The sequence below is a fragment of the Paroedura picta genome, chromosome 6, assembly GCF_049243985.1.
Source record: "Paroedura picta isolate Pp20150507F chromosome 6, Ppicta_v3.0, whole genome shotgun sequence".
Classification (NCBI taxonomy): Eukaryota; Metazoa; Chordata; class Lepidosauria; order Squamata; family Gekkonidae; genus Paroedura; species Paroedura picta.
Genome location: NC_135374.1, coordinates 89,967,756 through 89,995,730, shown reverse-complemented (window position 1 = coordinate 89,995,730; position 27,975 = coordinate 89,967,756). Strand labels below are relative to the sequence as shown.

Below are 27,975 nucleotides of genomic sequence, written 5' to 3'. Positions count from 1 at the left end.
TTCTCCAGGGGAGGCCAGCTGCAAATCCGAGAGCTCTCCAGCCACCATCTCGCGGTTGGCAACCATACTGCCCTCCGTGTGCGCCGCACACTGACACGAGAGCCCGCCCAGCACCACACTGCTCCGTCCTTCCTTCCTTGGGAAGCGGGAGCTGCCTGCCCGCCTAGCGGCAGCGCTTTCCCCACAGGCTCCTCCGCCTTGGCTTTCCCTTCCTCCGGCAGCCGTCGGGAGGAGCCTGTCAGGGAATGGCGCCTGCCTTGTGACCGGAAGGACCGGGGAGCCGCCCCCGGAGGAAGACTCAGCTGCGCTGGCTCGCAACGGTGGCGGGAGAGGCGCTGACACGGCCGGGCCTGGAGCGGGGGGGACCGGTTGGCCTTGCGGGACCAGGGCGCTGGCTGAGCGGGTAAGAAGGGCGCGCCGAGGCCCCTCCACGCCGGCTGGCCCGCCCTGGCCGCGGCTCTCCGGCTGCCTGCTGCCCACCCCTGAGGCGGACCTGCGCCGGGCTGCAGGAGCTCCTGCTCTGCCCACTCGCCTGCACCCACCCGGGAGGGAGGAAGGAAGGAAGGGGGGGCGTGGCGGCGGGGCTTCCCGGGTGCCGGGGCCTGGGAAGGCTTAGCGGGGGCTGCTGGAGATGCCACAAAATGTCAGGGCTCCTTCATGTGCGGGGCTCTGGGTGGGCGTGGAGAGAAAGGCACGGCCGAGGGCTCGCTCGCGGTAGTCGGGGTAGTTCAGGAGCACCCAGAACTTAAAGCCAATAATAATTATGATCAAGGTGGGGTCCATAAGTCAGGTCTGCGTGATGTTGTTGCTGGATGACACAGAATAACGTGCTGGCTTTCAGAGTCCCAAGAGCAGGGCGGAAAAGAAAAACGGGAGGGGGAAACGTGTTTCTGTGGCTGTAGTTAGAGGAGCTAATATGATCTGGCCTAGTAACCTGCGTCTGGAGATGCATCCCCGTGTGGTTGGATCTATTGCGCTAGAGCAGTCCTGCATGTCTTGGTGGACAAGAGGATATAGTTGTTGCAAATGGTCGCGGTAGTGCAGTGATAAACAATATTGTGTAGATATCTAGGACGTATAGAGGTGGACGTGTGGTCCTCTCTAGAGAACCGAAAAGCAGGGTTTTAAGCTAGTTCTCTCTGAGGCCTATGCATTGAAAGCTCTTCTAACCCCATTGGCTTCAGGAGTTGTGACTGCACTGTTACTTTTCTTACAAAGAAGCATTTTTATATGTATAGAGGAGAATTGAATGATGAGAAGATGGAGCTGGTTTACCTGAGATGCATGTTTACCATCACCGTCTTAGGGCAGAGAGGGGGCATGGTAAATAAAATATTCCTATCTTTCCTTGGTCACCATTAAAAGGGACTCAAGGTATCTGTTAAGACAAGAGATTAACAAATCAGGACAGAACTCCCAAATAAGGTCACAAGGAGATACCCTCCTAATTTCAAAGAGGCTGTTGCTGGGGGGAAAGACCTAATGTAGTTGAGGCATAATGCAAAAAATTGAAAAAGCTGTTAATAGGTTTTGGAAGTTTGAGAATGTTTCCTAAAATGTAATATTTGTATATTATAGTCTTGCGGTTTAAAGATTCAACAGCTACTTAGGTTTTGTAGTGTGTTCTTGTGGATGAATCTTTATAATGGTTCAGTTATAAAGAACTGGTATAACCTAAAAATCAGTTCCATTCTGGACAGAGAAATTTCCGTTGATTCAAAGAACAAGTTATTGAGAAATTACTTTGTCACTGGTGTGGGTGTTGTAATAGTAGTGGTTGTGGCATTGGCTCATCTTATTTAAGACTGGTTATACTTTATTCTGTTGGAAAGCACATATAATTACTCAGAGTTTGAATACATTTTGGGAAAAATGTCTTTTCCCTATATAAAAAGTATTATGTTTGATATATTGAGGATGGAGCTTTAAAAGTGTAGATGCCTGGCTCTTTTTCAAACATAGACTTCTATGCAATATATATATATGGAACAGCAGGTTTCTGCCCCCAAAGGTGTCTTAGTTATTGCTAATTGGGAATATAAGGAATGAGTAAGAGTTAAAAACAGAAACAATCAATATTGTGGTAAATAAAAGGAGTTTTTATTATCTGGATTTATAGACAGCTCTGCATATAATCAGCATTACAGAAGGATTGCAAAGACCTTCAACACGTATGCACTAGAAGTGAAAATGGGATTTGTGCTTTTCTTCATCGTAAGCAAAAATCAGTGTCCCAGGTGAAAAACAAACCTGTGTCTACCTTAATACATCCTAGGATTAGATTTGAATGATTAAACTCTCACAAACCTTATTTGTTTTGGGGGGAAATTTGTATTCCCAAATTATTTCAACTTATGTGGACCATAATGTCTCCAATTCCCTGGAAATAAAATTAAATAGAAATAGAATGGTCTTTCAGAAGTCGATGGTGTTTAGGAAAATGTTAACATTTTCAGGAATATGGTTTCAAAGATATGATACAAGCTTCACAGGGATAATTTTGTCCTGTGCCATCTTACTATCGGGCTAGTGAAACAGGACTACCCACCTACCTGGTGCTGCATATTGTGGGGGGACATGTGTCTACAAGTTTGCAGTGAGATCTTGGTCAGTGTAAAAACAAAAACAGTCCAGTGAGGACTGAGCATGTCCATTTCCTTCAAGGAGCATGGAATGTTGAGAACATTTGAGGGGAAAGAAAATAATTTCAAGTCCTTAACAATGGGGACAATGAGTGGGGAAGGAAGTGAGTAATAGCAGGCATCTCCTGGGCCTAATTTACCAGAATAAACTCCCCTCTAGACTAAGGTTTTGCTTAACCAGGGTCAGAGGAATGTATCACTCACCCAAGAACTTTTTCAGTTGAGGAGAGGAGAGAGTCTCTATAAACCTATAGTATCCTGAAAAAGATGGTGAAGTTAGGATTAAGAATACATTCCTCATCCTCACTCCCCCCCAAAAAAAACACTTCCCTAATGTACAGGGAAAGGGAAAAAATGCCTACTCTACAGTTCTATTGCTAAAGAACAGTTACTGCAATGCTAGACTTCTAAATTCAAGGCAAGATGACAGGGAAGCAATTCCTCTAGCTCAGGAATCTGACTTGATGGTGATGTTAAGGAAAGGTAGTTTTCCCGATCACTTCATGCACATCCGGAACCTGTTCTTTCCTGTGGACTTCCCAGTTCGTTTTCTTTAATGTGGGAGTTGATGACTGAGTGTCTTTAAGTAGGCAGTGAAATGGGGGTGCTAGGTGGGAGTCACTGAATACTCTCCAGGTATTGCCGGGATCCCTCCAGAAGCAGCCTGAGAAGGACTGAGCATGCTCATTGCCTGCAAGGGAACATTGAATATTCCAAGCTGCTGAACAACAGTTGAAAAGAAATGGAAGTTGGGGAAAGAAAATTAATATATTCAAAACCGTAATGGATCCTTGAGGAGAGTTGAATGGATGGATGGGCTGGAGGGGGGATTTTACAAGGTGTATGGCCCTTAGGTCACAAAGGGCATGTCCATTTGCAGCAGTCTGTTTAAATAACACATTAGATAACAATTTTGCTGTTTCATAAATACAACATATGCTGAGTTACAAATGATGTACTTCATGCTTTTAAAGCTATACAGTAAGTTTAAATTTGGTAAAGAGATCAATACTGAATATATTTCTATTTTCTCTGAAATGTGTATGTTTTTCCAGAGTGGGTTCCAGAGGGTTCCTCATAGCATCAAGATTTCTGGAGACTGTATCTCTAATGAGATCCCCAGTGTGCATTTATAATAAAAAACCTTATGCAGTTAGCAGTACCTTTCAAATGCTTAAAGTGATCCACATACATTATTACTGTAATTTATTAATTTATGTATAATCCTTACAAAAGCCCTTATTATACCACAAGCCTTCTATGACTGAAAAAATGGAGGCTTGCTTAGAGAGCATGGCTGAAGTAAAATGTGAACTAGGGGCTTCCTGGACCACATTCCCTGCTGACACACTACAATGGGGTAGTCAAACTGCGACCCTCCAGATGTCCATGGACTACAATTCCCATGAGCCCCTGCCAGCGTTTGCTGGCAGGGGCTCATGGGAATTGTAGTCTATGGACATCTGGAAGGCCGCAGTTTGACTACCCCTGCTACATCATCTCTTTATGTATATTGTGCCTGATTGAGTTAAGCAGCCCCTCCCATTATGTTGTGCACAGTAGATAGGTGCTCGGGATTGTGATGTGCATATTGGTGAGGAGTGTAACTTTGCTGCTTCTCTCCTTCCGCTGCAGCCCCAAACGTACTTTGAAATGTGTTCCTGCCCTAACCTGGATTGCCCAGGCTAGCCCGATCTCATCAGACTCTGGAAGCTAATCAGAGACAGCCCTGGTTAGTATGTGGATTGGAGACTACCAAGGAAGAAGTCCAGGGTTACTCCACAAAGGCAAGCAGTGGCAAACCTCTGTTGACTTGAAAACCCTACAGGGTCACCATAAGCTGCAACTTGACAGCACTTTATACACATGCTACTCTTGGGGGATGTGACATCCAGGAACAACATTTCGGGTTGCATTTTGCACTGCATTGGGAGGGGGGAGGTCACACTTGGTGATTGGAAATCTTCTGTCAATGGAATATTCTGTTGGATTCAAGCTAATGAACATAAGAATAGCACAGATTGTCCATTGTGTCTTAAATCTTTAGGGAAATAGTTAATGCAACATACACGTTCAAACCATCTCAGTCTCTGGAAATTAATTTAGAATATTGGTTTAAGGCCATGCAATGATCTTTGACAGTAGGGCTATATGTAATTGTAGTGGATAACATAAATTTGCAAACTTATATAGAAGCAAGTATTATTGAAATCAAGGAAATGCAGGGTTTTTTCCCAAGTAAGAAGAATTGGTGTTGTATATATACAAGTAATAAGTGACAGCACATGTTGTCCTGTGTCTTAGGGACTTGTCAGCAGCTGTGATTTATCTGTTCAGTGTAGCCATCAATGACTGAGTCGGGTGACATCACCTCAACAAGTGCTTAAAATTAGAAAAGTTTATTTACTTCATTTTAGTCTGTTTTTCTCTCTCTGAGATTCTGGGTGAATTGTAAAATTAAAAGCAATGCCATAAACCAACCCATTTTTCAGACACCTGAACTGCAACCTTGTTCTTTTTATAAAAACACCCTCCATTCTTCAGAATGAAATAGGATTTGGGAGCCTTTCTAGCCTTGTTATGTATCTGCTAGCAGTGCACTGTTTATGTACTGAGAGTAAGAATTAGTGCAGATAACCTATGTGAGAGTAAAGGAAACAGATTTCAGATGCTCTCCCTTCTCCACGATCACCAATATAGAACTGTGGTAAGACTGAACTCTTGCATTTTTACAAAGGTAGGAAGTAGGAATCCTTGTTGATGGATGTTTTGCTGCTCTAGAGAAGAAAATTGGGCCAGTGAATAATTACAATAAGATTGCTAATAACCTGGATCCAATCTCTGCAAATTGCTTCATATGTTGTTCTTGAGTATTAGAATATTTTCCTTATTTGAGGTGAAGGAATCTGTTCAAAGTCTCTCTTTCGCTTTTGTTTTAAAGCACTCTTGTTTTTTAATTATCTGATTCGGCGGTTCCCAAACTTTCAGGCCTGCACACACCTTTGGAATTATAACACAGGGAGGTGGAGCCAAGCACAAAATGGCTGCCACAGGATGTGTAGCAAACCATAAAATGTCAGGTAGGGAGATTATGCCCAACTCTTAATAGTAATTCTTCAACATTTGGGGTAGAAGCGGTCCTTAAAAGTGAACATACTACTTTAGAACATGTGGATGCAAGAGGGTAGCCCTGCTTCAAACACTGGTAGAGATCTAGTCAATTTCCCATGCCTGGTATACTTAATTTAACAGGTAGTAGAGAAATGTAGTTGTATGATAAGGGCTAGAAGACGATCAGTTGAAGACCAATGAAGTGCAACTTGCACGTATGACTGCCAGAATTTCTGTGGGTTTTTCATTTGCGTTGTTTTTGGAAATGTTAGTGAACCGAAGGTCTGGACTGAATAATTTTAAGTGTTGCTGTTCCATGGCTGAGAGTAAAAATATTTCTCTCTCTTTTTCTTTGCAGACCATCCGTGAAGCGCGATGAGTGTCAAGGCCTTCAAGCTGGTCCCTGCAGTTGAGCGGGAAACGTTGATGGGCGACAAAGCTCGGATCAATATTGAATGCATTGAATGCTGCGGAAAGAATCTTTACATCGGAACGAACGAGGGCTCCATTTATCACTTCCTCCTGGAAGAAAAGAACTCCCCAGATGACAAAACCAGTTTTACAGTTACCAAACAGCTGCATAAATACCTAAGTGTGAGGAAGGCTGTGGGTGAGTTGAAAGCAGCTTCGGCCCTCAACAGGCTTCTGGTGCTTTGCGACAGTGCCATCATGCTAGTGAACATGATGAACCTCGAACCCATCCCTACGGGGGCTCGGATCAAGGGAGCAGTGACGTTCACGTTGAATGAGAACCCCGTGAGCGGGGACCCGTTTTGTGTTGAGGTGTGCATTGTTTCAGTCAAACGGAGGACCATCCAGCTGTTCTTGGTATACGAGGACAGAGTCCAGATTGTGAAGGAGGTTTTTACTCAGGAGCAGCCCTGCGCTGTGGCTGTGGACGGCCACTACTTATGTCTTGCCCTCACCACCCAGTACATTATCCTGAATTACAATACTGGAGCCTCCCAGGATCTGTTTCCTTACTCCAGTGAAGAGAGGCGACCAATTGTGAAAAGAATAGGAAGAGAAGAATTCCTATTGGCTGGGCCTGGAGGATTAGGTGAGGCTGAATGCATGTTGCATCACATTCAAAGAGATTTCAGGTGTGGGTTTTTTTTTCTATCCTTGGTGGTGGTGGGCAGGTGCTTTCCCCCATGATAGAGCAAAGCTTGCTGCAGTCAGATTTGACTTTGTGCAAAAGTCTGAGAAGCCCAGATCCACTTCTCAATAAACGGCATCCCATTTCCATAGAACGGGGAAGTAGAAGAAAGGGTGTTTTTGTGAAATATGCCAAGGACAAGATCAGGATGCTAAGTCACAGTCCATTTCTAGTGTAGTTGACTGTAGGAGGATTGTTTGAATTTCAAAGGCTGCAATCCCATGGTTGATCCTAGGGCTGAAGTTGAGAAAAGAGTTATGCCAGGGCATTTCTGCTGCAAGAGGAGATTCTTGACCTTGGTACCCCTGGCTGGTTTTATTGAAATGATACTGGGATGTATATGGTACAGACTACTTGGAATTCCTCACTTAGGAAGAATTGTGGCCTGCTTGCTAATTAAGGTCTTCAGCAGCCACCTGCTTATGCCTTGCAGTACTTTCCTGCTTGAATTTGGTCCACAGATTATTATAGAAATAAAGCTTTCTCAAAGCGATGCCATTGGTAATCATTTATAAAAACTTCCTAGTGGGAAAACTGGATTCTTTGTTGATCTGTACTCAAGAGTGTCCGGGCGTTTGATTTGTAAGATCAAAATCCATGTAAAATCTTGAGCTGTCCCTGAAATAGGAGCAGTCTCACATAGAGCGAACAAACCTGTTACCAAGGTGAGAGTTCACTCTTATCCCCCTACTTTGTATTAGGAAGCTGAAATTGCTGTTCTTCATGGTGGACCTCAGAGGCCAAGAACAAACCTGGAAAGGTCCTGCTCCTAAACTTCTAGTGGCACGGCATTGGCTGCTGGCAGAAAGGGGCCAATTCAGTAAATTCACACATTACTTCAGTTATCAGATTGTTTGCAGTGTATGCTGCTTTGATGAAGGTAGCCCTAAGGAACTTGTAGCCTGTTTCTATGCACGTGATGAGTGTGTTGTGCAGCTTCATTTATTCCTTTCTTTACCATATTACTGATAATGAAGTTGGCGCATACACACACACACATACGTATACATATACATACATATGCGCGCGCACACACACACACTTGCCTCAGAATGCAGTTATCAGTCTGGATGCTCAGGTGTTCTTCTCCACACATTTCTTTGGATGGGAAAAGCCCTTTAAAACACCCTTCCCTCCGCCCTTTGTGTTCAGTACTACTATGTAGTTGGTTTCAGAGTGTCTTTGCTTTCCTTCTAATGGTTAGAACTGGCAGCGGAAGCACAGACCCTTAACGTGTCATTTTGTTCACCTTGTTTGTTCACCTTGTGTGGCCATGGTCCTCACACTTCTTAAGCCCTTTTCTAAATTTACAGTGTGTTTCAAGACTCTTCCCCCGTTTCTTTGCAAGCACCTATAATAGCCTCTCACCCCATTTTGAGGTCCTTTCATCCACAGTTTGAGAGCTGCTTTTGTGTGGTACTGATGGTCTGTCCTTGATGGGTGTGTGTTAGTAACTAGAAATATGCAAAAAAAGAAGCAAGAAAGCTTTTCATTCTAACCATACAGGGATTTTATTACATTTCAAGATGTTTTAGAAATAAGAGAAGTTACCCCCTCCTTTCTTCCTGCACTGAGCCTTTACGATAGGGAATCTGATCCCTTTAAGAATTTGACAGCCAGGTAACTGTTTGCTTCTTCTTTGTTGACCCTTTTACAATTTTGCAGGTATGTTTGCAACTGTTGATGGCATTTCCCAGCGGGCTCCAGTTCACTGGTCGGAAAACGTGATTGGGGCTGCCCTCTGTTTTCCTTACGTAGTTGCTCTCGATGAGGAGTTCATCACAGTTCACAGCATGCTGGACCAGCAGCAGAAGCAGACTCTGGTCTTTAAGGACGGTCATATCCTGCAAGACTTTGAAGGTATGGTCTAGTAAGCCTTGTACTGTGGCATGTGAAAAGGGCTTAAGTCCAGCTAGTTTTTAATCTGGAAATGCTAACGAAAATAGAGACTTGCCAAAAACATATTACTACGTTGCGTGTGGATTTTTAAGAACGTCATCGTTTTTAATACTTGTAGTGTACATAGCAGCCACAGTACGTCAGTCCACAGAGACCCAAGGAAACATATGATAAGAATCTCACCCCTGAATGTTTTACTGTGCACTTTCAAGATTTAGTAAGAGAATTCACAGTAAAATAGCATGTTTGTAATTACATTTGGTCTATTTACATTGCAGTAACCCTTACATAATGTAGGACAGACCCAGTGGAATGAGCTCCCAGAAGAGCTGAGGGCCCTGATGGACTTGTCATCGTTCCACAGGGCCTGTAAGACGGAGCTCTTCCACCAGGCATTTGGTTGAGGCCAGACCAGGAAGATTGGGTCCCTCCCTATATAGGCCCTGTGTCTGACACTGCCTTGATAACTGGGCATAGTCTCTCTCCCGAGGATGACAGCGGCTATTGGGGATGGGGTGGGTTTTTAGACTGTTTCCTGCCATTTTGGTTGTTGTCATTGTTGAGGGGTCTTATTGTACTTTATTATGTTATATTGCATTTTATTATTTTATTGTAAACCATCACGAGCCGGAGTGGCTTCCAGGAGTGGTGGGGATAGGTCTAGATAAAATAAATAAATAAATCTGGCAATATGGTATTCAGGATGGGGCAGGATGTGGAATATTATATTGGACACTACTGTAGACGCTGTAGTCTCAGGGCCGGTATCAGAAGACCTTAAGGTGGGGCAGTTGCCAGAGCCCAGGGCTTCTTGTGGGGCCTATGTGCCTGCCCGGTCATCTGCCTGTGTGCCCTTCCCCTTCTGCTTGGCATCTCACTGCCCATGCTTCCTGCCATATGCACCACACAGCATTATGGAAGGGTGTGCAGGTAGTGCAGACTGACAGTGGTTCTGATTAGCCACAGCAGGGACCCCACCTAGCCGTATGCTGTCCAGTGCCATTAAAGGGCAGCAGGAAGAAGGAAAGGAAAGCCCTGTGGGAGCTGGGTAATGGGCAGAGCAGAAGACAGAGAGCCCCTGGGCACTCTTTGCCCAGGTTCCTCAAAAACCTGAAACCAGCCTTCACTGTACTATACTGGAAGTTTAAGGGAGGGGAGGCCCAGTCCTTCAGAGAAAATCATACACAGCCATCCTGATTTGAAGTAGAACAACATTGCCTAGGGTGCTCTCAGACTGGTATTATTGTGGTGTTGTACTGAATTTGTAGCAATGTGTTTTCCACTTTGAAAATGTTATGCAATTTAGACATCTCATTAACTTTTATGTTTAAATATATCCAGAAATTCTCTGTTATTAGTGAGAAATGTAAATGTCATATTTCTTTCTTTTAAAAAAAATTCAGGCAAAGTTATTGTGGCGACAACTAAAGGGGTATACATTTTGGTGCCGCTACCACTGGAAAGACAGATCCAGGACCTTTTGGCCAGCCACAGAGTCGAAGAAGCTCTGGTGTTAGCAAGGGGAGCGCGAAGAAATATTCCAAAAGAAAAATTTCAGGTCTGTCAAGTACGTTTAAATATATGAAAGTGGTAGAGTAGGCGGCAAACTGCGAAGACATAAAGATCCCACTGAATATACTTCTGAGAACTGAAGCTTTGAAATGCTGTTAATACTAAAGAGATCTCATTCTTTGTGTTTCTAGCAAGATGCAGTCTGATGAGTCAACTGATGAGCAAAGATTGGATGATACATTTTAAGAAGAGGGATTGGAGAAACTGAGGAGGGGCAAGCAAGAGAGAGATGGTGTGGTGTGATCAGTGTGCCAGATGAGGCTATGGGAGTCCCAGGCTTGAATCTCCACTCTGCCATGTATGCTTGCTGGGGTGACCTTGGCCAGTAGCACTCTCTCAGCCTGGGCTACTGCACGAGGTGGCTGTGGGGCTAAAATGGAGGACAGGGGAACAATCACAGCAGCTTTGGGTCCCCAGTGGGGAGAAAGACAGGCCATAAATGCAGTAAATAAATTCTGATCTGTGCTTGCTTCAGATAGTGCACAGTGGTGCTTCTTAGGCAAGAAACTGGCAGAATGGTACTTCATGTCCCCTCGGGCTGATCTGAATGTTACCACCTGGAAGCCAGTCCCAGTGATTGCAGCAGGCCTTGCTTAGCTTGTTTAGCACAGGGGTAGTCAACCTGTGGTCCTCCAGATGTTCATGGACTATAATTCCCATGAGCTCCTGCCAGCACATGCTGGCAGGGGCTCATGGGAATTGTAGTCTATGAACATCTGGAGGACCACAGGTTTGACTACCCCTGGTTTAGCAGGTCCAAGAAATGATAAGTGTGCTATCAGTGGTTCCATGTGCTTCACATGCTATATCGAAACAAAATCAGAGTCTAGTGGCAACTTTAAGACCAACAAACATTTATTCAAGGTGTGAGCATTCGAGTGCAAGCACTCTTCCTCACGACTTGAATAAATCTTTGTGGACTCTGATTTTGTTTTGTTGTGCTGCTTCAGACCAACACGGTTACCCAGTTGAATGAAGGGCAGCTGCTTGGGAGCTTCCAGGCTGGAGAATAATTCTCTCTATGCTAAATTTAGAAAATTGTGTCTGTTCATCTAGTAGTGCCCCAAAATTGCCAAACAACAGTACTTAATGAAGCCTCTGAACTTGATAAAGCCACTCAACTCCTAATGGACGGCCAACCCGCCTCCCCCTGGCAAACATTTGCCGGTTGCTTGGAAGCAGTGACAGTCTAGCTCAAGCAGAGCCACCTTGAAACTCAGTCCTTCTTAGACGGGAGGTCCTGTGGCTGGGAAGCAAAAGGCCAGACCAGGAAGAGCGTCTCCCCTGCCTGGACAGGATGCAATTGGAGATCTCACCCTTGGCCAGGAATCTGGGGGTGACTTTTGATGCCTCTTTGTAAATGGAGGCTCAGGTCATGAACGTTAGTTCAATTGGCGTTTTTCCACCTATGCTGAGCAAGGCTACTAACACCCTGTGTGTCCCAGGAGCTCCTAGCCATGCAATCCAGGCTGTACTTCTCCTTGGGCCTGCCTTTGTCCTTGACCTGGAAGCCGCAGCTGGTGTAAAATGCAACTGTAAAGTTTCTCACAGCTACATCATGGAGAGCCCATACGTAGCCAGTGCTTCGCCAGCTGCCTTAGTTGTCAGTTGTATTCCAGATCAAGTTCATGGCTGAGGCTGGGTGGCAGAACATCGTTGGGTCCCTCCTCCAAGAACCCCTCTTATGGGCCCACTGAAGACAGAAGGGCAGATGGGTGGGGTCGGATAGGGAATTTTTATCTTATTTCTGTAAATCGCCTTGAGCCAGCTAGCTGGGAAGTGGCAATTATAGTAAGTGAATAAAATAAACATCTTGTACTCTTTGAATCTATCTTCTTGAACTTTTCTTTTGTACGTCAGTTCAGTTCTGGAAATCCTTCTGGTGCACATTTGAGGAAGTCTACATTAATCCCCCCCAGTCTTGTATAAAAATAACAATCTAGGAAATGTTCAAATGGGTAGCCGTGTTGGTCTGAAGTAGCACAATAAAATCAGAGTCCAGTGGCACCTTTAAGACCAACAAAGCACTCGAAAGCTCATGCCTTGAATAAGTCTAGGAAATGTAACTGAAGCTGGTGTTTGCCCTGTGTAGAAGATCCTTCTTTTTTAGAGTCTATTTATTAACTAACTGCCGGACCATAGTCATGTTTGTTTAGAGAGAAGTCCTGCTAAGTCTGATGGGCTACACTTCCTGGTAAGGATGTTCCACACTACAGCATAAATAAACAGCATCTTCTTCACAGGCTGTACACATGTGGCAACAGGCATTTTTCCCAAGAAAGATTTGTAAGCAAAAACACAGGACTGGTGTAAGTCAAGGCCCCGTCATGTACAGCTCTTCCCCTTTCTCAGATAAAGATAGTTAAGAAATGTCCATTGTGAAGTCAGTTGCTATCTACTGTATTAAAATTATGAACACGATGGCAGACTTAAAACGTTTTGCCTAGAAATGGTTTCTATTGCTCTGGTCCATTTTTTGGGGAGTTCAGAAAAGTGCTTAATTTTGTGTAGATTCTTTTTAGAGTATTTTGCTGGACTTGAGCTGTTAACATCAAGACTTAGAAGGAGGTTATGTTTATTCATCAGGATCTGTTGTCACTGATAGAAATTAAAACAGCATCACGATATAGGCCGGCTAACCTTAAGTGTGGATTCGAGAGTTCTAAACATTTGTTTTAATGGTAGTGCTCATTTTAGCAATTCAGCAATTTCCCTTTTCTACACTGTATGGAAATGAAGGAGTATGAAGATGCATTTTAACGATTTTGGAAATGATATAATCCGTAACTTGCTTGAGCATCCCATGAATGGAAAGGCTATATTAGATTTCTCTATCCAGCTTTACAAATTATCAAAATAAAAGAGGCTGATCCAGCAAAAAACGTCTCTGCTGGCAAATAAAGATACCCCTGTAGCTGCTCAGGTAATGGCTGTTATGAGAGGCCAACAAATAGGTGTTGATAAGAGTATTGTTTTCTGTACCCCATTGAACATTGGAACAGAAGTGATATTAAAAGTCAGTTTGCATGCCTCTTTCGGATTTTGTTTTCTGGTGTGTGACTAAACAAATTAGATTATAATTGTTTAGAAAAGGTTAAGAGTCTTATTGTGGAACTGATCATAAAATTGCTATGCTGACCTTAGCTCAGATATTGCTTGACATTTTCATTTTCATTCAGTTTTGTTCCTCTTGGAGTCTGCACTAATTTTCATGTTGGGAGAGGAAGCACGGTGTGGGGGTTGTGGGAGGTCAGGGGGTCTGGGAAAACCAAGTTCAGAGCCCTGCTCTGCCGCAAAATTTGCTAGAAAAATTTGACCCGTTGGCTATCAAAAAGATGCAATCTTTTGTTTATAATTGTTTCAGTTCATTGAAAGAAATGAATAACTTCAATAATCAATTTTCAGTAGATATTATCTTCATATCTGTGATATGCAAACAAACCAAAACGGGTTCCGGATAAACTCAATTTTTTTCAATAGCCTATTTTCAAAGTTGCTTTGTTCCTCAGTGGTTTCATCATATAAACAGTCGCTCAGGCTCAGCATTTCATGGAGGTTTCTTAACTGCTCTATGGCTATGAAAACCCCCAACCTTGGGGTAGCCATGCATTTTTAGTGTCTCCTACCTAGGTGGTTGTAAGGATTAAAAGGGAGGAACAATGAACTCCTCGGAGGAAGGGCAGAGTAAAAAGATGTCAAATACTCACTTCCTCTTTTTTGGAACTGAACGTTTATTTTGTTCCTTAATAAATGTTGAATATGCATTTATGTATTTAATTCCATCTTGCGAATGTTGCTGCTGAGACCTCAGAGGGTGGGAAGCGGAGATATAAATGTTAATCAGTCAGTCTTGTGTTCAAATTAGTCAAATAAAGAATGTCTAGATAAAAATTGGGAAGATAATGTTACTGTGAATTCATGATGCATCTTGGTGCATAGCAATTAACTTGTAAATCGTTTTCAGCTTCCAAGTAATGTGAAATGCACTTCTATGTAGGAGGGAATGTGCATACCAAAGGTAAGAAATGTCGGACGTACATTTTGCAGTAAGTTTGTGCTAAGATGCCATGACCAACTTACTGCTTTCCATGACCTCTGCGTGCTGCAAAATACATGTGTACGCTTCTTTAGACACTCAGGGTGTTTCCTATTTCATATACAAAATGTCTTTCTCTGTAGGAATCTTACTGCATTTGAAGCTGTGATCCCAGGGATGCTTCTGTAAAAAGGCTTGAGACACCTGTAGCAATTTTCGTTGCAGGCCTCCTATGCTTTGCCTTTTGCAGCCCACGAAATACTGAATGGAGGCTGGTTGGTAGACCTGCTTTGCAGTGTCTACTGGCATTTTCAGCTCTTTGATTCTACATGTTGCATAAAGCAGCAGCATGAACGGGGAACAAATCGGAAACTGGAATCAAGCTAGTTAGCCACAGATGTGAAATGCCATTGGTGCATGCAGTCTGTCACTGTTTCTGTAAGTAAGCATGCCTTTCTTATGCTTTTCTATTGCAGGTAATGTACAAGCGAATTCTGCAGCAAGCAGGCTTCATACAGTTTGCACAGCTTCAGTTCCTAGAAGCAAAAGAACTTTTCAGGTAATCCTCAAATGGTGCTAGGTGAGCTCCTTTTGACTTGATTTGGAGTCAGCTCCATTTTGCCAGCTGCTTCAACCAATGTTCGGGGGCTGGGGGGGTGGGGGGTGGGGTGTAGGGGGAGCCTGTTTGTTTTCTGGGTGTTCATTCCTAGGTCATCCTGTTGACTCATACAAACTGCTGGTGTCCAGTGTTGTAATGCTTAGGAGTAGGCTTGATACAATGCTCAGAATTAAAACTCTAGCAAATACAGATGCCCTAACACTGTGATTTATACATTTTCTTCAGTTTGTCCTTGTATTACCACAAAAGGTATACAAGTTACATTCCCATTTTAAAAGGCTGTATATTTAGAGATTAACAGTGAAGAACTTCAGTGTGTGTTCCCACTTAAGCAGCTGGCTTTGGGTGCCTGACTTTTCACCATGTGACATCCCATGTAGAATAATCACTTCCAGAGTAAATCATTCTTTATTGAATTGCAAATGCCGCAGTTTGCAATGAACAAACAAGCTTCAGTGGCACTTGGGACTATGACATGTGCACATGTACAGCTTGATGTCCAAAGGCTCAGTAGTCTTGAAGTCCTTATTTCTTTTGCCCCTTCCTTTCTTGTCAGGCAAGGACCCCATATCATCTAGCTTGCATAAGTTGAATTCACATGTCACCTCTCTTACCCGGGGACGGAACAGAGAGAAACTTTTCCAGCCACATGCAGACTTCTAGAGTAACTCAAAAATGTTATGGGATGTTTTCGAATGGCTTGAGTACAGAAGGGAAACACTGTCTTGTGTGGCTGTCCTCTCTTTCTGCTTCAGTGGGATGGGGGGGGGTTATGTCATAATGTTATTACTTCTTGTGGAAACCCTAGTAGAATTTCTCAATCTGCGGTCCTTGATTAAGCTGTGCTTTGTTCTCGGAGGTCTATAAATGGCATGATAAAATCAGAGCCCAGTAGCACCTTTAAGACCAACAAAGATTTATTAAAGGTGTGAGCTTTCGAGTGCTTGTGGTCAACAGCTCACACCTTGAATAAATCTTTGTTGGTCTTAAAGGTGCTACTGGGCTCTGATTTTATTATGCTACTTCAGACCAACACGGCTACTCATTTGAATCTATAAATGGCACGGTAATTGAATAGCCTAATAAACTGGTTTCCTGAATATGACTTGTATTGTAGCGTTTCTTATGATGTAGTCTCTTTTTTTAAATTCTTAGGACAGTGTTAGAGTTGCCAAAGTATATTGTAGTCTGCATACAAAATTTGGCATCCTTTTTGTGCGTGTGTGTGTGTGTGTGTGTGGGCGTGTGTGGTGTGCGTGCCTCTTGTATACTTTTTCTTTCTCTTTGCTTCATTTAGTTTGACACTGTAATTGCAGAAGCGGCCAGCTTGATGTCCGGGAGCTGATCTCTCTCTATCCCTTCCTGTTGCCTGCTTCCTCTTCCTTCATTCGGTCTCATCCTCCTCTCCACGAATACGCTGACTTAAACCAGTTGACCCAAGGGGACCAGGAGAAGATGGCTGAATGCAAGCGATTTCTTATGAGCTACTTGAATGAAGTGCGCAGCATGGATGTTGCGAACGGCTACAAGGAAGATGTCGATACAGCTTTATTGAAACTCTATGCAGAAGCCAATCATGAGAGCCTTCTAGACTTGCTTGCCTCAGAGAATTTCTGCATTCTCACAGATAGCGCCGCGTGGCTGGAGAAGCACAAAAAGTAAGCTATTTGCCTACTTCAGTGATCCTTGAAACCTCCTGGAATGTTGTGACTCAGCCCATGTGGAAGCTATTTTGTGGTTAGCCTCTCCCCCCAAATACCATACTCTTTGGCACCCATTTTACGGTGGTGTCCCCTACCTGTTCTAAAAATTCCAAAGTGCCTACTAGCTCAACAAGTTTGGGGTCCTTGGATTATGCTGGGTTTTCTGCTGGCGATAAAAGGAGGGCCACTTTTAAAAGGCTCTGTTGGGGATTTGGGGACCTGCCTGGGCAAAAGCCACATGCAACATGGGAAAAGGTGAGAACTGGGCAAGACTGAGTGCAAAAGCTGGCTGGGTCCAACCCATGGTATCTTTCAGAGCCTCCGTAAGAACCAGTGTGGGGCAGGGGTTACAGTGTCAGACTAGGATTCCTCACTCTGCTCGGGCAGCTCACGAGGTGACCTTGGGCCAGCCGCAAGCTGTTTGCCTAAGATGGCCCAAGGATTGTTGTGAGGAGGAAAGGGGGGAAGAGAAGAACGATATGAGGCACTTTGGATCCCTGTTGGGGAGAAACGTAGGTTGTAATGTAAATAGATAACATTAATCTTGTGCTTGATAAATGCTAAATAGTAATTCTCGGCCTTTGCTTTTTCATGTCACTTTTCATAGATATTTTGCACTTGGACTTCTGTACCATTCAAACGGTCAAGATGCGGCAGCACTGCAGGTTAGACTGAAGCCACATCTCTCAAGTCTCAAATCTCTGAACTGCCTAAGGCTTCTGCTTTGCTATCCTGTGGTATGAATTTAAAACAGTAGTATTTTGGGGCTGTCACACCCCTGAATGCAAGCTTGTGGCCTGGAACTGAAGGTGGTCTTTGTAAGTCAGTGCATAAAAGCCATCTACATTCCAGTAACAGTAAACACTCAAGTGCTTGTGAGTAGCCCTTTGCACTTGTTGATCATAATACTGGAAACCAGGAGCAAATCATTGTTTCCCTTAATAGCTCTGTAGCTAAAAGACCTGGAGACTTGATTTTAAAAAGGAGAGTTGACTTCCTGCCTCCCCCTCTCCCCCATACATCCTCTCCCTCTTGGTAGACCTGCTTGACTCTGGCTCTTATTGCAGCCATGCGTAGCAGTCTGGCTTCCAGGTTGTTTGCCTCTCTGTATATTTGGTCTCCCTTTTTGTTGGAGAGTTCTGAGCTAGCTGATGAACAGTGCTATGCTAAACAGTTACACAAAGTGTAAGAGCAGTGACTTGGCGTGCAACTCTGTTTAGGATTACACTGTAAATCTAAATTAAAAATAATTGGTATATAGAAGTACATTATATCAAATATTTTTTTTCAATCCCCAAATTGTACTTTACACCCCCACCCCCTTGAATGTTGTAAATGGACTAGGAGAAGCTAATCTTACCACAAGATTTGAAAGACATTCCAAGAGGGTTTAGGGCATACACATGAACAGCCTAGGTGTCAAGTTGGAATGACTTTCCCGTGACATTCTTTCACACCTATTGTCTGTTTTGGCTTGAGCCAGCTTGGTGTAGTGGTTAAGAGCAGTGGCTTCTAATCTGGCAAGTCGGGTTTGATTTCCTGCTCCTCCCCATGCAGCCAGCTGGGTGACTTTGGGCTCATCACAGGCCTGATAGTCCTGTTCTCACAGAGCAGCAATGTCAGGGCTCTCTCACCTCTCTTTCCCGATGTCTGTTGTTGGGAGAGGAAACAGAAGGTGTTTGTAAGCCGCTTTGAGGCTCCTTTGGGTATAGAAAAGCAACATATAAAAACCAACTCTTCTTTTTTATGTCTAGCCAGAATCACAATGACTAATGGCTTGATCTTCTGTAGTTGTGTGGAGGTAACGGTGTATGTAGCTTGGGATAAGAGTGGAGCTAGGCTTTAGGCTCATCAGGGGAACCATCAAAATGGACAGTCCTCCCCTCCCCATCTTTAGGCACACTGGCTAACAATTCCGAGCAGAGAAACAACCACCATTGAGAATGACACAAACTTGGGCTAGTGTCTCTAAACACTGAAAGGGTGTGTGTGTGTGTGTCTTCCCTACATATTGAGTGAAAACTTCCATAGTAACCAGGAAACACTTTCTGTTGGTGTTTTACCAAGCCTGTGTAGGTGGGAGAAACTTAGGTTGACTGACGAATCCACGGAAAAATAGTATTCTACACTTGCTTTTAAAGGATGTGAATGATCAAGGAGCAGTTGTGACACCTTTTCTTCTTCTCTTCTACAGTTATGGGTAAAAATTGCCAATGGAGACATTCAGGATTCCACGCGCACAGACCTCTATGAGTACATAGTGGACTTCCTTACTTCCTGCTCGGACCATGAACTGGTCTGGAAGTATGCCGAGTGGTTGTTACAGCGAAGTGAGGAGGTTCGTAGCTGGATCCTCTTGAAAGATGGTTTTGAAACTGCTCCTCCTTGGCTGCTTGATGCAAAATGCCTGGTCCTGCACTGCCTTAGTTTTCTCTTATTTATGAAATACTTTGGTCCATAGTCAGATGGCGTTCCAGAATTTTGCCGTCTGGACAGAATTATGGTAATAAAGAAGAACCAGATGTGGAACAAAGCACAGTTAGTAGAATGTGTTACCCATCAAGTGGCCAGGGCATTTGTGAAAGGGTGGCTTGAAAGAGGAGCCGTAGCAGAATGGGTGGGCAGAGCTGGATCTTCCAGATTCGTGTTAAAATGAATGCGAAATTAAGGCTGATGTTCAAAACTAATGTCTTCATGCCTTAGTTCTAAATCTGCTTTATTCTTGGCCTAGGGTGTACTTTTAAGCTAATTTGTTCTCCCCAACAGTCAAAATATTGACTTGTGCTGTGGGAGAGTGGTCACTATCCTCCAGGGTATTTCTGTTGTGTAGAGTGAAGTGCTTCAGTTTCAATCCATTTGGTATGGTTTGTCATTGATTGTCAACCTTCCCTCTATGATACCTTCCAGAGTCTCCCCTCAGGTTTGTTCTTTCAAGCTGTGCCATGTGACTCCCACTCACCCAGGTCTTCAAAGGGACAAATGTATGCCTGTATCTCTTCCCCTCACAGCCAAATATCTGTTATTAAAGATGGAATGTTGTGCCTTTTTCCCCAGCTGAAAGAAGTGAACTGCTGCAGAATTAGCTCCTTGGGTCCATTTCTAGTCATTAGCGCAGAGCTAAAAAAAGGGCGCACATACGTACATGTTCTAAAACCACTACACCACACAAGTGTTGATGTGTTTTGGGCAAGGGCTGTGGTTCAGGTTGCCTCTCAGCCATGCAACTCACAGAACGATCTTGGCCTTATCATGCTGTCTCATCCTAATGTACTTCATAGGGTTTTTTTGTGGGGGTAAAGATGGAGGAAGGGAGAACCAGGTACACAGTCCTGAAATCAGTGATGGGGTAGCCGTGAAAAGTAATGAATAAGAATTCCCTCAGCAAATTGAGGAATGTGAGGCCTGAGTAGTAGCCATCAACTTGTGAGTGTGAGTGGTGTTCATCATGTATACAGATATGGCCCTTGATTTCTAACATGTGTTTTGTTTTAGACTGGTGTATACATTTTTACTAGAAGGCCGGAGGAAGGAGGACAGGAGAACAGCTTTAATCCAGATGACGTCATGAACTGCCTTAACAAATACCCCAAATCACTAGTAAAATATTTAGAGTTTTTGGTTCTAGAAAGAAGAGTACAGGTAAGTTTTTTTTTTTTGGGGGGGGGGTAATGGTGGTTTCTGTAGAATCAAAACAGATATTGCTATGTGGAGCTTTCATCCCTATATGATATTCTCCATAGCCTCAAATAGTTCTCTAGACTGCTGAGGAACCTTTGGCCTGCCTGGAAATTTGACTCCTCCTGCTGGTCCTCTCAAGCTCCCAGTACCATATTGGAGGAAGGAGGCTGGCTATAGTAAAGCTGGGAAATGAGACTGTACACATCAAGTGAACACTATAACAACTCTTGTTCTTGGATCACCCACCTCTATCCTGGTGTGAGCTGCTGAGGCACTTGCTAAAGGGTAGATGGCTGAAGGTTACACAGAGGTTATTAGACCTATCATCCTTTCTTCCTCTCTCTCTCTCTCTCTCTCTCTCTTTCTCTCCTTTGTAGGCTGCAATACAATAAAATGCATAAAACCCCCACTGTCCAACAATAATAAAAGCATCCCTTCTCCCCTCCCCCCCCCACCTTCTCTGGTTGTCTTAGAATAGCCTTGAAACTCTTCAACCCCATAGGGTATTATTTGGCCTTTTAGGTGGGATCCTGCAATGTGCAGGTAGAAACATAAAACAGACTTAGCATGGCTCCGCTTGTGCAAGACCTACAGCTTTCCTCCCTGTATCTTATAGTGCCCACAAATTGCTTGTGTGGGTGGAAAAATAGCTTGGGATATGCTTTATAACAGTGGAAGATTGCTAGCATTCGGAGGTTTCCACATATCTGCTAGTATAAAAGGATGCTAGTTGATGCAGCGATCTCCTGGTAGATCCCAGTCAGTGATCCACTTCCCTCTACCTCTTTTCTTTCTTTGTGAGGTCTGCCTCTTCCATGGAAAGGAATTTGGGCAGCTCTCAGTAGATTAAGGATCTAAAACACGAGGCTCTAATATGCTATAAAAGTTAAAAAGCATAGGATTTATGCACGTCCACTCATCTTTGTTAAAGTTAATGTAACTTTGGAAAGTGCAGAAGGCTTCTTCAGTTGCTCTGAAACATCCCTGCTATGACAGTATCTGGGGAAGGCGACACTGATGGAATTTTCCTCTTTTGCACTTATTAGGAAAAGTAGCCCAGTCATAGTTAAGTGATTCATACCTTGTGTGCATTATCATTTTTGTATGAATATCTTAACCTGGTTATGTGTTGTGAATGTTCATTTGACATTATCAGTGACTAGCTTCAAAGCCTGTTCCTAAGAATGGGCCTTAATAGAGTCCCCTCCCCTGGCCCCCAGCCAGGCAGCTTAAGGTGGCTTTGGGCCACAGCTTGCAGCCGGATCAAGTGGGGCGGGCAGAGGCTGGCCAGCTCGTTATCAGGCCCGGGCCAGAGCTCCTTAGCAGGCAGTCAGCAGGCCAGGAAGCCCTGCTTAGCAGGCCAAGAGGCCCTCATTAGCAGGCCCTCCACCATGACCCTTTGCCCAGGGCCCTCTCCCATTACCTGCTGCTGGTTCCAGGCACGGAGGCACGTCTGAGAGCAAAGAGGATAGAGTTCAGGGACAGAGGGTGGGAGCTGCAGGGGCAGGGCCAACCAGGGTGTAGCCAGCTTTGCTGGCTGCATCCTGATTAGCCCCATTCCAACTTGGACAGCCGGACATGTTCCACCCCCCAGGCTGTTTCACAAATATATAGAGGAACCATGGATAAGGATGTGGCTTTTGGAGATCTGGAATTAATGGATTGTCTGTTTCACGCTGTCAGAAGGAGAAGTACCACACCCACCTGGCGGTGCTGTACCTGGAGAAAGTGCGAAAGCTGAAGTCGCTAGAGGCAGAAAGGAATGAAGAACTGTTTGAAACACAGGGGAAGCTGCAAAGTCTCTTGCGAGAATCCGACCTTTATAGGACTTGCTTGATTTTAGGTAAATTAACATTGTTATAAATACAGCACCAAATTTTACTTGCTCTTTACAGAAACTGAATAGAAGGAAAAGAATTTATGGGAGATTTGCAAGAGGATCATTTTAAATGGCTTGCTCTGGTGCTATTTTCTGCTGCATTTTAGCTGATTCCAGTTCTAAGATAATTAGTTCTACATACTGGTGAATCTGGCAGATGCCTATATAATGTAGGCCCAGTGGCCACCCCCAAACAGGAACTATCTGCCGAAGTCCCACAGTCGTTCCACTTCTTTACTGAAATGGAAAGCTAATGGGAATGGGGCATATTGTATAATATGTTTTGACTCCAGGCAAACAGATATGTGTTCTGTTACACAGAGGTTATTATCTTATTCTAAAGCTGGGCATTTTTGTTACCTGAAAGCTTTTCCAGGTACACTTTCACTGCTGCTCCTGGTGACCTGTAGTGCATTACAGAGAGATATAAAGGGGTGGGAGTGCAGAATTGCAAGGACTTTGCTCGTGTACACACCAAGTTATTTTCGGCTTAAGTAGTGGGTTGTTTGAGTCCTGATGGTTGTATTTATTGGCCTAACAATGTACATGCAACTCACCAACAAGTAGGGAAAACTTTTCTCCCAATTAACTTCTGGGGTTAGCTATTCCCTTTCAGCTATCCTTTTATTTATGATGCCCGGCACATGAGAATGGTTTACTGTTCTTTTTTGTTGTTGTTTGTTTTTTTGCATTGCCCAGGACTTTGCTAAAAGTGTGTTTGCATTTGGCAGATAAGATCAGTGGCTCAGACCTTCATATGGAGAGTGCAATATTGTATGGGAAGCTGGAAGAGCACGACAAAGCTTTACATATCCTTGTCCATGTATTGAAGGACTTTGCTGCCGCTGAGGACTACTGTGTGTGGAATTCCAAGAACAAAGGCATTCCTTACCGACAGAAGCTGTTCCATATGCTGCTCACAACATACCTAAATTCCAGCTCAGCAGAACATGAACTGGCCATGGCTGCTGTGGATCTCCTAAACAGTCATGCGGCGGACTTTGATGCTGCCCTTGTTTTGCAGCTTCTCCCTGACAGCTGGTCAGTGCAGCTTCTCTCCTCTTTTCTGACTGGAGCAATGAGGGAAAGGATCCATGCTCAGAGAATGTCTCAGATTGCACTGGGGTTGGCAAAAGCTGAGAACCTAATTTATAAGCACGAAAAGGTGAGCAATGCCGGTTTGTCCATTTTATGAGCATGCTACAATCTCCATGAATTTTTGATGTCCTGCTAGAACAGTGGTTCTCAACCTGGGGGTCGGGACCCCTTTGGGGTTCAAATGGCCCTTTCACAGGGGTCACGGCAGTGTGAGCAGCTTCTCTCCAAGGGGGACCCAAAGTGGCCCACATCCTTTTATTTTGTCTGAGGGAATTTTTGTTCTTCCAAATCATTGGTTTTCGTTATTTGGTTCGTACTCCGTCCTTCTCTCCAAGGGGGTCCCAAAGTGGCCAATGTCGCTCCTTTTCCATTTCATCCACACAACAGCCTTGCAGGGTAGATTGAGATAAGAGTGTTCATCTCTCTGGAGCAGTAGAAAAGAGAGATTGGTATGGTGGGACAAGAGGCAGAATTGAACTAAGAAATCCTGGGGAAAAAGAACCAATTTATAAACAATCATGAACACTGGATCTTCACACCATTGGTCAGTTTTGGTTTAATTTCTGTGAAAGAACACTTGCAAAATTTTATGGTTGGGGGTCACCACAACATGAGGATCTGTATTAAAGGGTCGCGGCATTAGGAAGGTTGAGAACCACTGTGCTAGAAGTATAATTTACCCTTTTTTTCTTGGCTCATATGCTGTACAGCTTTGTGTATTATGTTGCCTAGTGCTTAACAACGGAAGTGCAAAAAGCTAGCTTTTGAACACAACGTGGAAAGAAGATGTGTCCAGGATCCCCGGCACAGCTTTCTTGTGTGCAAAACAGCTCTGCAGTAGAGGAACTCTTTAAAAACACACAGAACAGAGATCTCGGATAGACACATGTTAGAGTTCATGTGCAATGCCCAGTTTCCAGTGCACCCCTTTCCCACTGATGGTGACTATGTCTTCACTCTGCATGCCTCTGTCTAAACCCGTCCCATAGGTCCTTGCCTCAAATCCCTCTGTCTGCAGAAAAGCAAATAAGAAAAAGCCAACAACAGGTGATCTGAATACTTGTTTTCTGGTGCTTGCTGTACTAAGTACTTTAGTAGTACCTGCACATGAAATAAATGTACCTGTTAACTGATTTTCTGTCATTTAAATTTGCCAAAAGAATCTGTTTTTCCACAGCCACACACCACATGTGTGGAATGTGCACCATGAATAGGAGCCTAAGCTGTTTAATGTGTGGGCTGTAAGGATGCATCCAAAGCTGTGCTGAAAAGATGAGTTTCTGGCTAACATACCAACAAACAAACCAATGTGATCTCTTCGTTCAGGAATCTTATTTGTTCAGGAAATTCCCAGAAGACTTCAGGCAGGCCTTTTGTGAACATGGAGCCAGGTGCTTGATGTACAGATCTTGATGTGATTGATAGATGCCCTTCAGTAACTAGTCAGAATGGAATCTTTTGCAGTCACCCTGGGAAGAATTCCCCCCCCCCCAAACGAGAGTGTGTTATAAAAAGTTCATACAAATACCACTTGCTGGGCCAGGGCATACAACAAGTACGTTACGCGAGACTGTATAGAACACAGCTTTTCAAAAAAAAAAAAATCCACAGAATTGTAGCTTTGGAAGAGTATACACAGGCCTTTGCTTGCGCCTTCTCACTCTCAAAAGCCCAGGTTTCTCTGGGGAAAGGGAATGATGGATCAGTTCTGGCCAAGTTGAAGAATATGCCTGAAACTATGATCTACCAAAAATGATGATTGGCTTGTCTGTGTTGGTTCATGTGTCCGTTTGCAATGATGTTTTTTCATTATTCTCCCGCTTTATAGGTAAAACTAAAAGGAAACACCACTGCTCTGTCAGACAGAAAACTGTGCCAGGTGTGCCAGACTCCCTTCGGTGAGCCTGCTTTTGTCAGGTATCCAAATGGCAGCATGGTCCACACTCACTGTGCTGCAAACAGACTTGGGACTTCCAACACAAACCACCCCTCCTCCAGCCCCAGTGGAAGGACATGAAATGTACGCAGAAGGGTGCCAGGGTGCTGAATTGGTTGCTCTTTGGAGGAACCAGAGGGGGTCAGCTGGATAGCATGGCAAGCGGAAGAGATGTGATTGCCCTGGGGAACAACAAGAAGTCTTCGAGCCAGTGTGAAACAGGGCCATTTAAACCTGCTGATCCTTTTCATGAATGTAGATGGCACAAGAAATTGCAAACTTGTTTTTTAATCACGTAATCAGCAAATGCAGTAAAGTCGTTAGGGAGTGGATGGGAGCCAAAATACCCTTTTAAAATTAAACCTTGCACTGAACTTGGTGATCCACTGGTGTTGGAAGAAGAGGGGCTGATGAGGAAAGTCAACTTCGTCGCCAGACAGTTGAGGGAGGAGTGGGGGGGGTGGAGAGGCTTCTGTCTCTTGGATAAATGCTATGAAGCAGCACTTTCTTTAGAGCCGAATAGACATGCAGTTGTGGGTTTAAATTTTGCTTACCAGATGGCATCATGAACTTTTGTTCAGTGCTCTTCATACTATTGAGATCTGATGCACTTTTGAGCCTTTGTACGCCTTCCTTCTTGGCCCTTTATTACAGACCGTACAAAAGCACTGGCTTCTGGGTAATTCCTGCTCATTTTGGAAGTTAAAGGGAAACAGAACAATGTCAGCACCAGGTGGTGAAGAGCCCTACACCTTTTTGACACTAATCACAAGAATGCCACCCAAATGCAGAATCCTGTTGTATGGAACCACAAACCATTGGGGTGGGGGTGGGGGATGGGTTTAAGGATGAGGCTTTAATAAATGTAATGATTTATTTATTATCATACAGGTGTTCTGTAAATACAGTTGAATGAAATGGTTTTATATCTCAAAAGTTCTCTAGAGCAAAAATGTGTAACCGGTAATTCCAGGTATAGCTTTTGGTGCGGGTTCTACACCTGACAACAGAATTCATGTTTCCCTGCGGGGGGAAAAATGGTGCCTCTGATCTGCATTGCAGCCGTGAAGCTTGGGTCATTGGGGGAAGGGGGGGGTTAAGGGTGCAGTAAAGACACCAGTAGTTGCATCCTGAAGTGCTGATAAGCTTGATCATACTTAATAAAATGCTCTGTGAATTCTGAAGCTGTGTGTTCAGCTCCTTCTCTATGCCACAATCCAAGAGTAAAAGATAATATGAGGCTGCTTTTTAACATCCACCATGGTGTAGTTTTAGTGGGGTACTTTCCCGTGCCCTTTAACTGAATAGCAGAAGCATTGCTGTGAGAGAATTCAAGAATGGGAGCTTTAAATTGTTTCCTTGGACTATATTTTTCCTAAATAACGAAACAAAAACTGCTATGGGGGCAGGGAGGTGTTCTCAGGAGCTTGAGTGTATTTCGCAAAGTTTCTAAAGGTCAGTTTTCTGTACCATCAAGGTGAAGAAGCAACATGGAGTCTTTCCCCTTGCTTGTCAGCTTCCATTTCCTGTTCAGATTTGGGAACTAGCATTCAGTTCCTTGGGGTCTCCCCCCATGTAACAGTTCAGAGATAGATGTCACAAGCCTCTTGATGGCCTTCCAACTGAATACTAAGTAACACTTTCGTTTGATTTCTTATACAATTGATTTGAATTGATTCAAATGAATAGCCCTGTTGGTCGGAAGCACCTTTAAGACCAACAAAGATGTATTCAACGTGTGAGCTTTTGAGTGCAAGCATTCTTTCTCATACTTGCACTCCAAAGCTCACGCCTTGAATAAATCTTTGTTGGTCTTAAAGATGCTACTGGATTCTGATTTAATTGATTTGAATAATGGTCCCAAATCAATAGGATGCACTGTTCATGGCTTCTGCAAATTAATGAGGCTGTGTATAATGGTTTTCAGAAGAAATCATATTTGTGCAGGTTTTTGTATAATAAAATGGTGAGATGTGAGCAATTCTGCCTGTTTGAATGACAGGCCACGTGAAAGAGCGGGATTCACAATGAATGAATGAATTTCTTTAAAGTATTTATCCAGCTCTCTTTTCCCGCAACAAGCATGACAAGCAGGAGCAGCACTGCACAGGTAACCTGCACAAATCTGAAATGCTAGCCATAAGGGCAAGACCTCTGGAAGCAACATCACCACATTTTAAGAAGTGGGCAAGTTGGCAGAGACAAGGGATGAGAGATTTTAAAAAAGGAGTACTATCCTCAAATACGGATTCACAACTGACCCCCCCCCCTCCCGGATGGAAAGCCATTTCTATCAATAGGCACAATATCTGTGGTTTTAGCAGCAACAACCGGAACTTCTTTCTTTCTAAGCTATAAAGCTGGTCTTGACAAAGTCTTTTGGTCAATTTAAGGTCGTTCCTGGGTTGACGTTAAGATACACTTGGATAGCTCGTATCTGCCAATAGGATTTTCTTTGTGCTTGGGCCCTGAACCCTTAATTAATTTGCATACAGTATTTGTAGGATGAAAATTGTTTATATGAGAAAGTGTTATGTTTGGCAAGCAGAAAAGAGCTCTGGTCCTCTGAACTAGATACAGAGAAAGGATTTCGGTTCCGTACACTAGCTTTTCAGAGTTGTGACCGTATGCTATGTCTTGGTT

At 43.8% G+C, this 27,975-nt stretch overlaps 1 protein-coding gene across 4 annotated transcripts; it reads left to right on the top strand.

The window, feature by feature from the left end:
* Positions 1 to 20: 20 nt before the first annotated feature.
* Positions 21 to 26,943, top strand: TGFBRAP1 (transforming growth factor beta receptor associated protein 1). 4 transcript variants are annotated; one of them, XM_077343587.1, is made up of 13 exons: positions 21 to 403; positions 4,278 to 4,429; positions 6,112 to 6,813; positions 8,578 to 8,772; positions 10,215 to 10,369; positions 14,896 to 14,978; positions 16,355 to 16,696; positions 17,349 to 17,406; positions 18,936 to 19,079; positions 20,234 to 20,380; positions 22,103 to 22,262; positions 23,030 to 23,463; positions 25,225 to 26,943. In XM_077343587.1, exons 3-13 carry the CDS (start codon positions 6,129 to 6,131, stop codon positions 25,411 to 25,413), a joined length of 2,592 nt encoding a protein of 863 aa, XP_077199702.1. In that variant the 5' UTR covers positions 21 to 403; positions 4,278 to 4,429; positions 6,112 to 6,128; the 3' UTR covers positions 25,414 to 26,943. The 4 variants fall into 4 exon arrangements, with proteins under 4 accessions (XP_077199702.1, XP_077199700.1, XP_077199703.1 ...); XM_077343586.1 differs by lacking the exon at positions 21 to 403 and adding an exon at positions 3,009 to 3,481; XM_077343585.1 differs by lacking the exon at positions 4,278 to 4,429 and having other exon boundaries at positions 22 to 403; positions 25,225 to 26,932.
* The last annotated feature ends 1,032 nt before the right edge of the window (positions 26,944 to 27,975 follow it).

Coding starts and splice junctions, on each gene's coding strand:
- TGFBRAP1 (XM_077343587.1), top strand. CDS start 6,129: ATGAGTGTCAAGGCCTTCAAGCTGGTCCCTGCAGTTGAGCGGGAAACG. Junction 16,697..17,348: donor TGGCTGGAGAAGCACAAAAA/GTAAGCTATTTG, acceptor CACTTTTCATAG/ATATTTTGCACTTGGACTTC. Junction 22,263..23,029: donor TAGGACTTGCTTGATTTTAG/GTAAATTAACAT, acceptor TGCATTTGGCAG/ATAAGATCAGTGGCTCAGAC.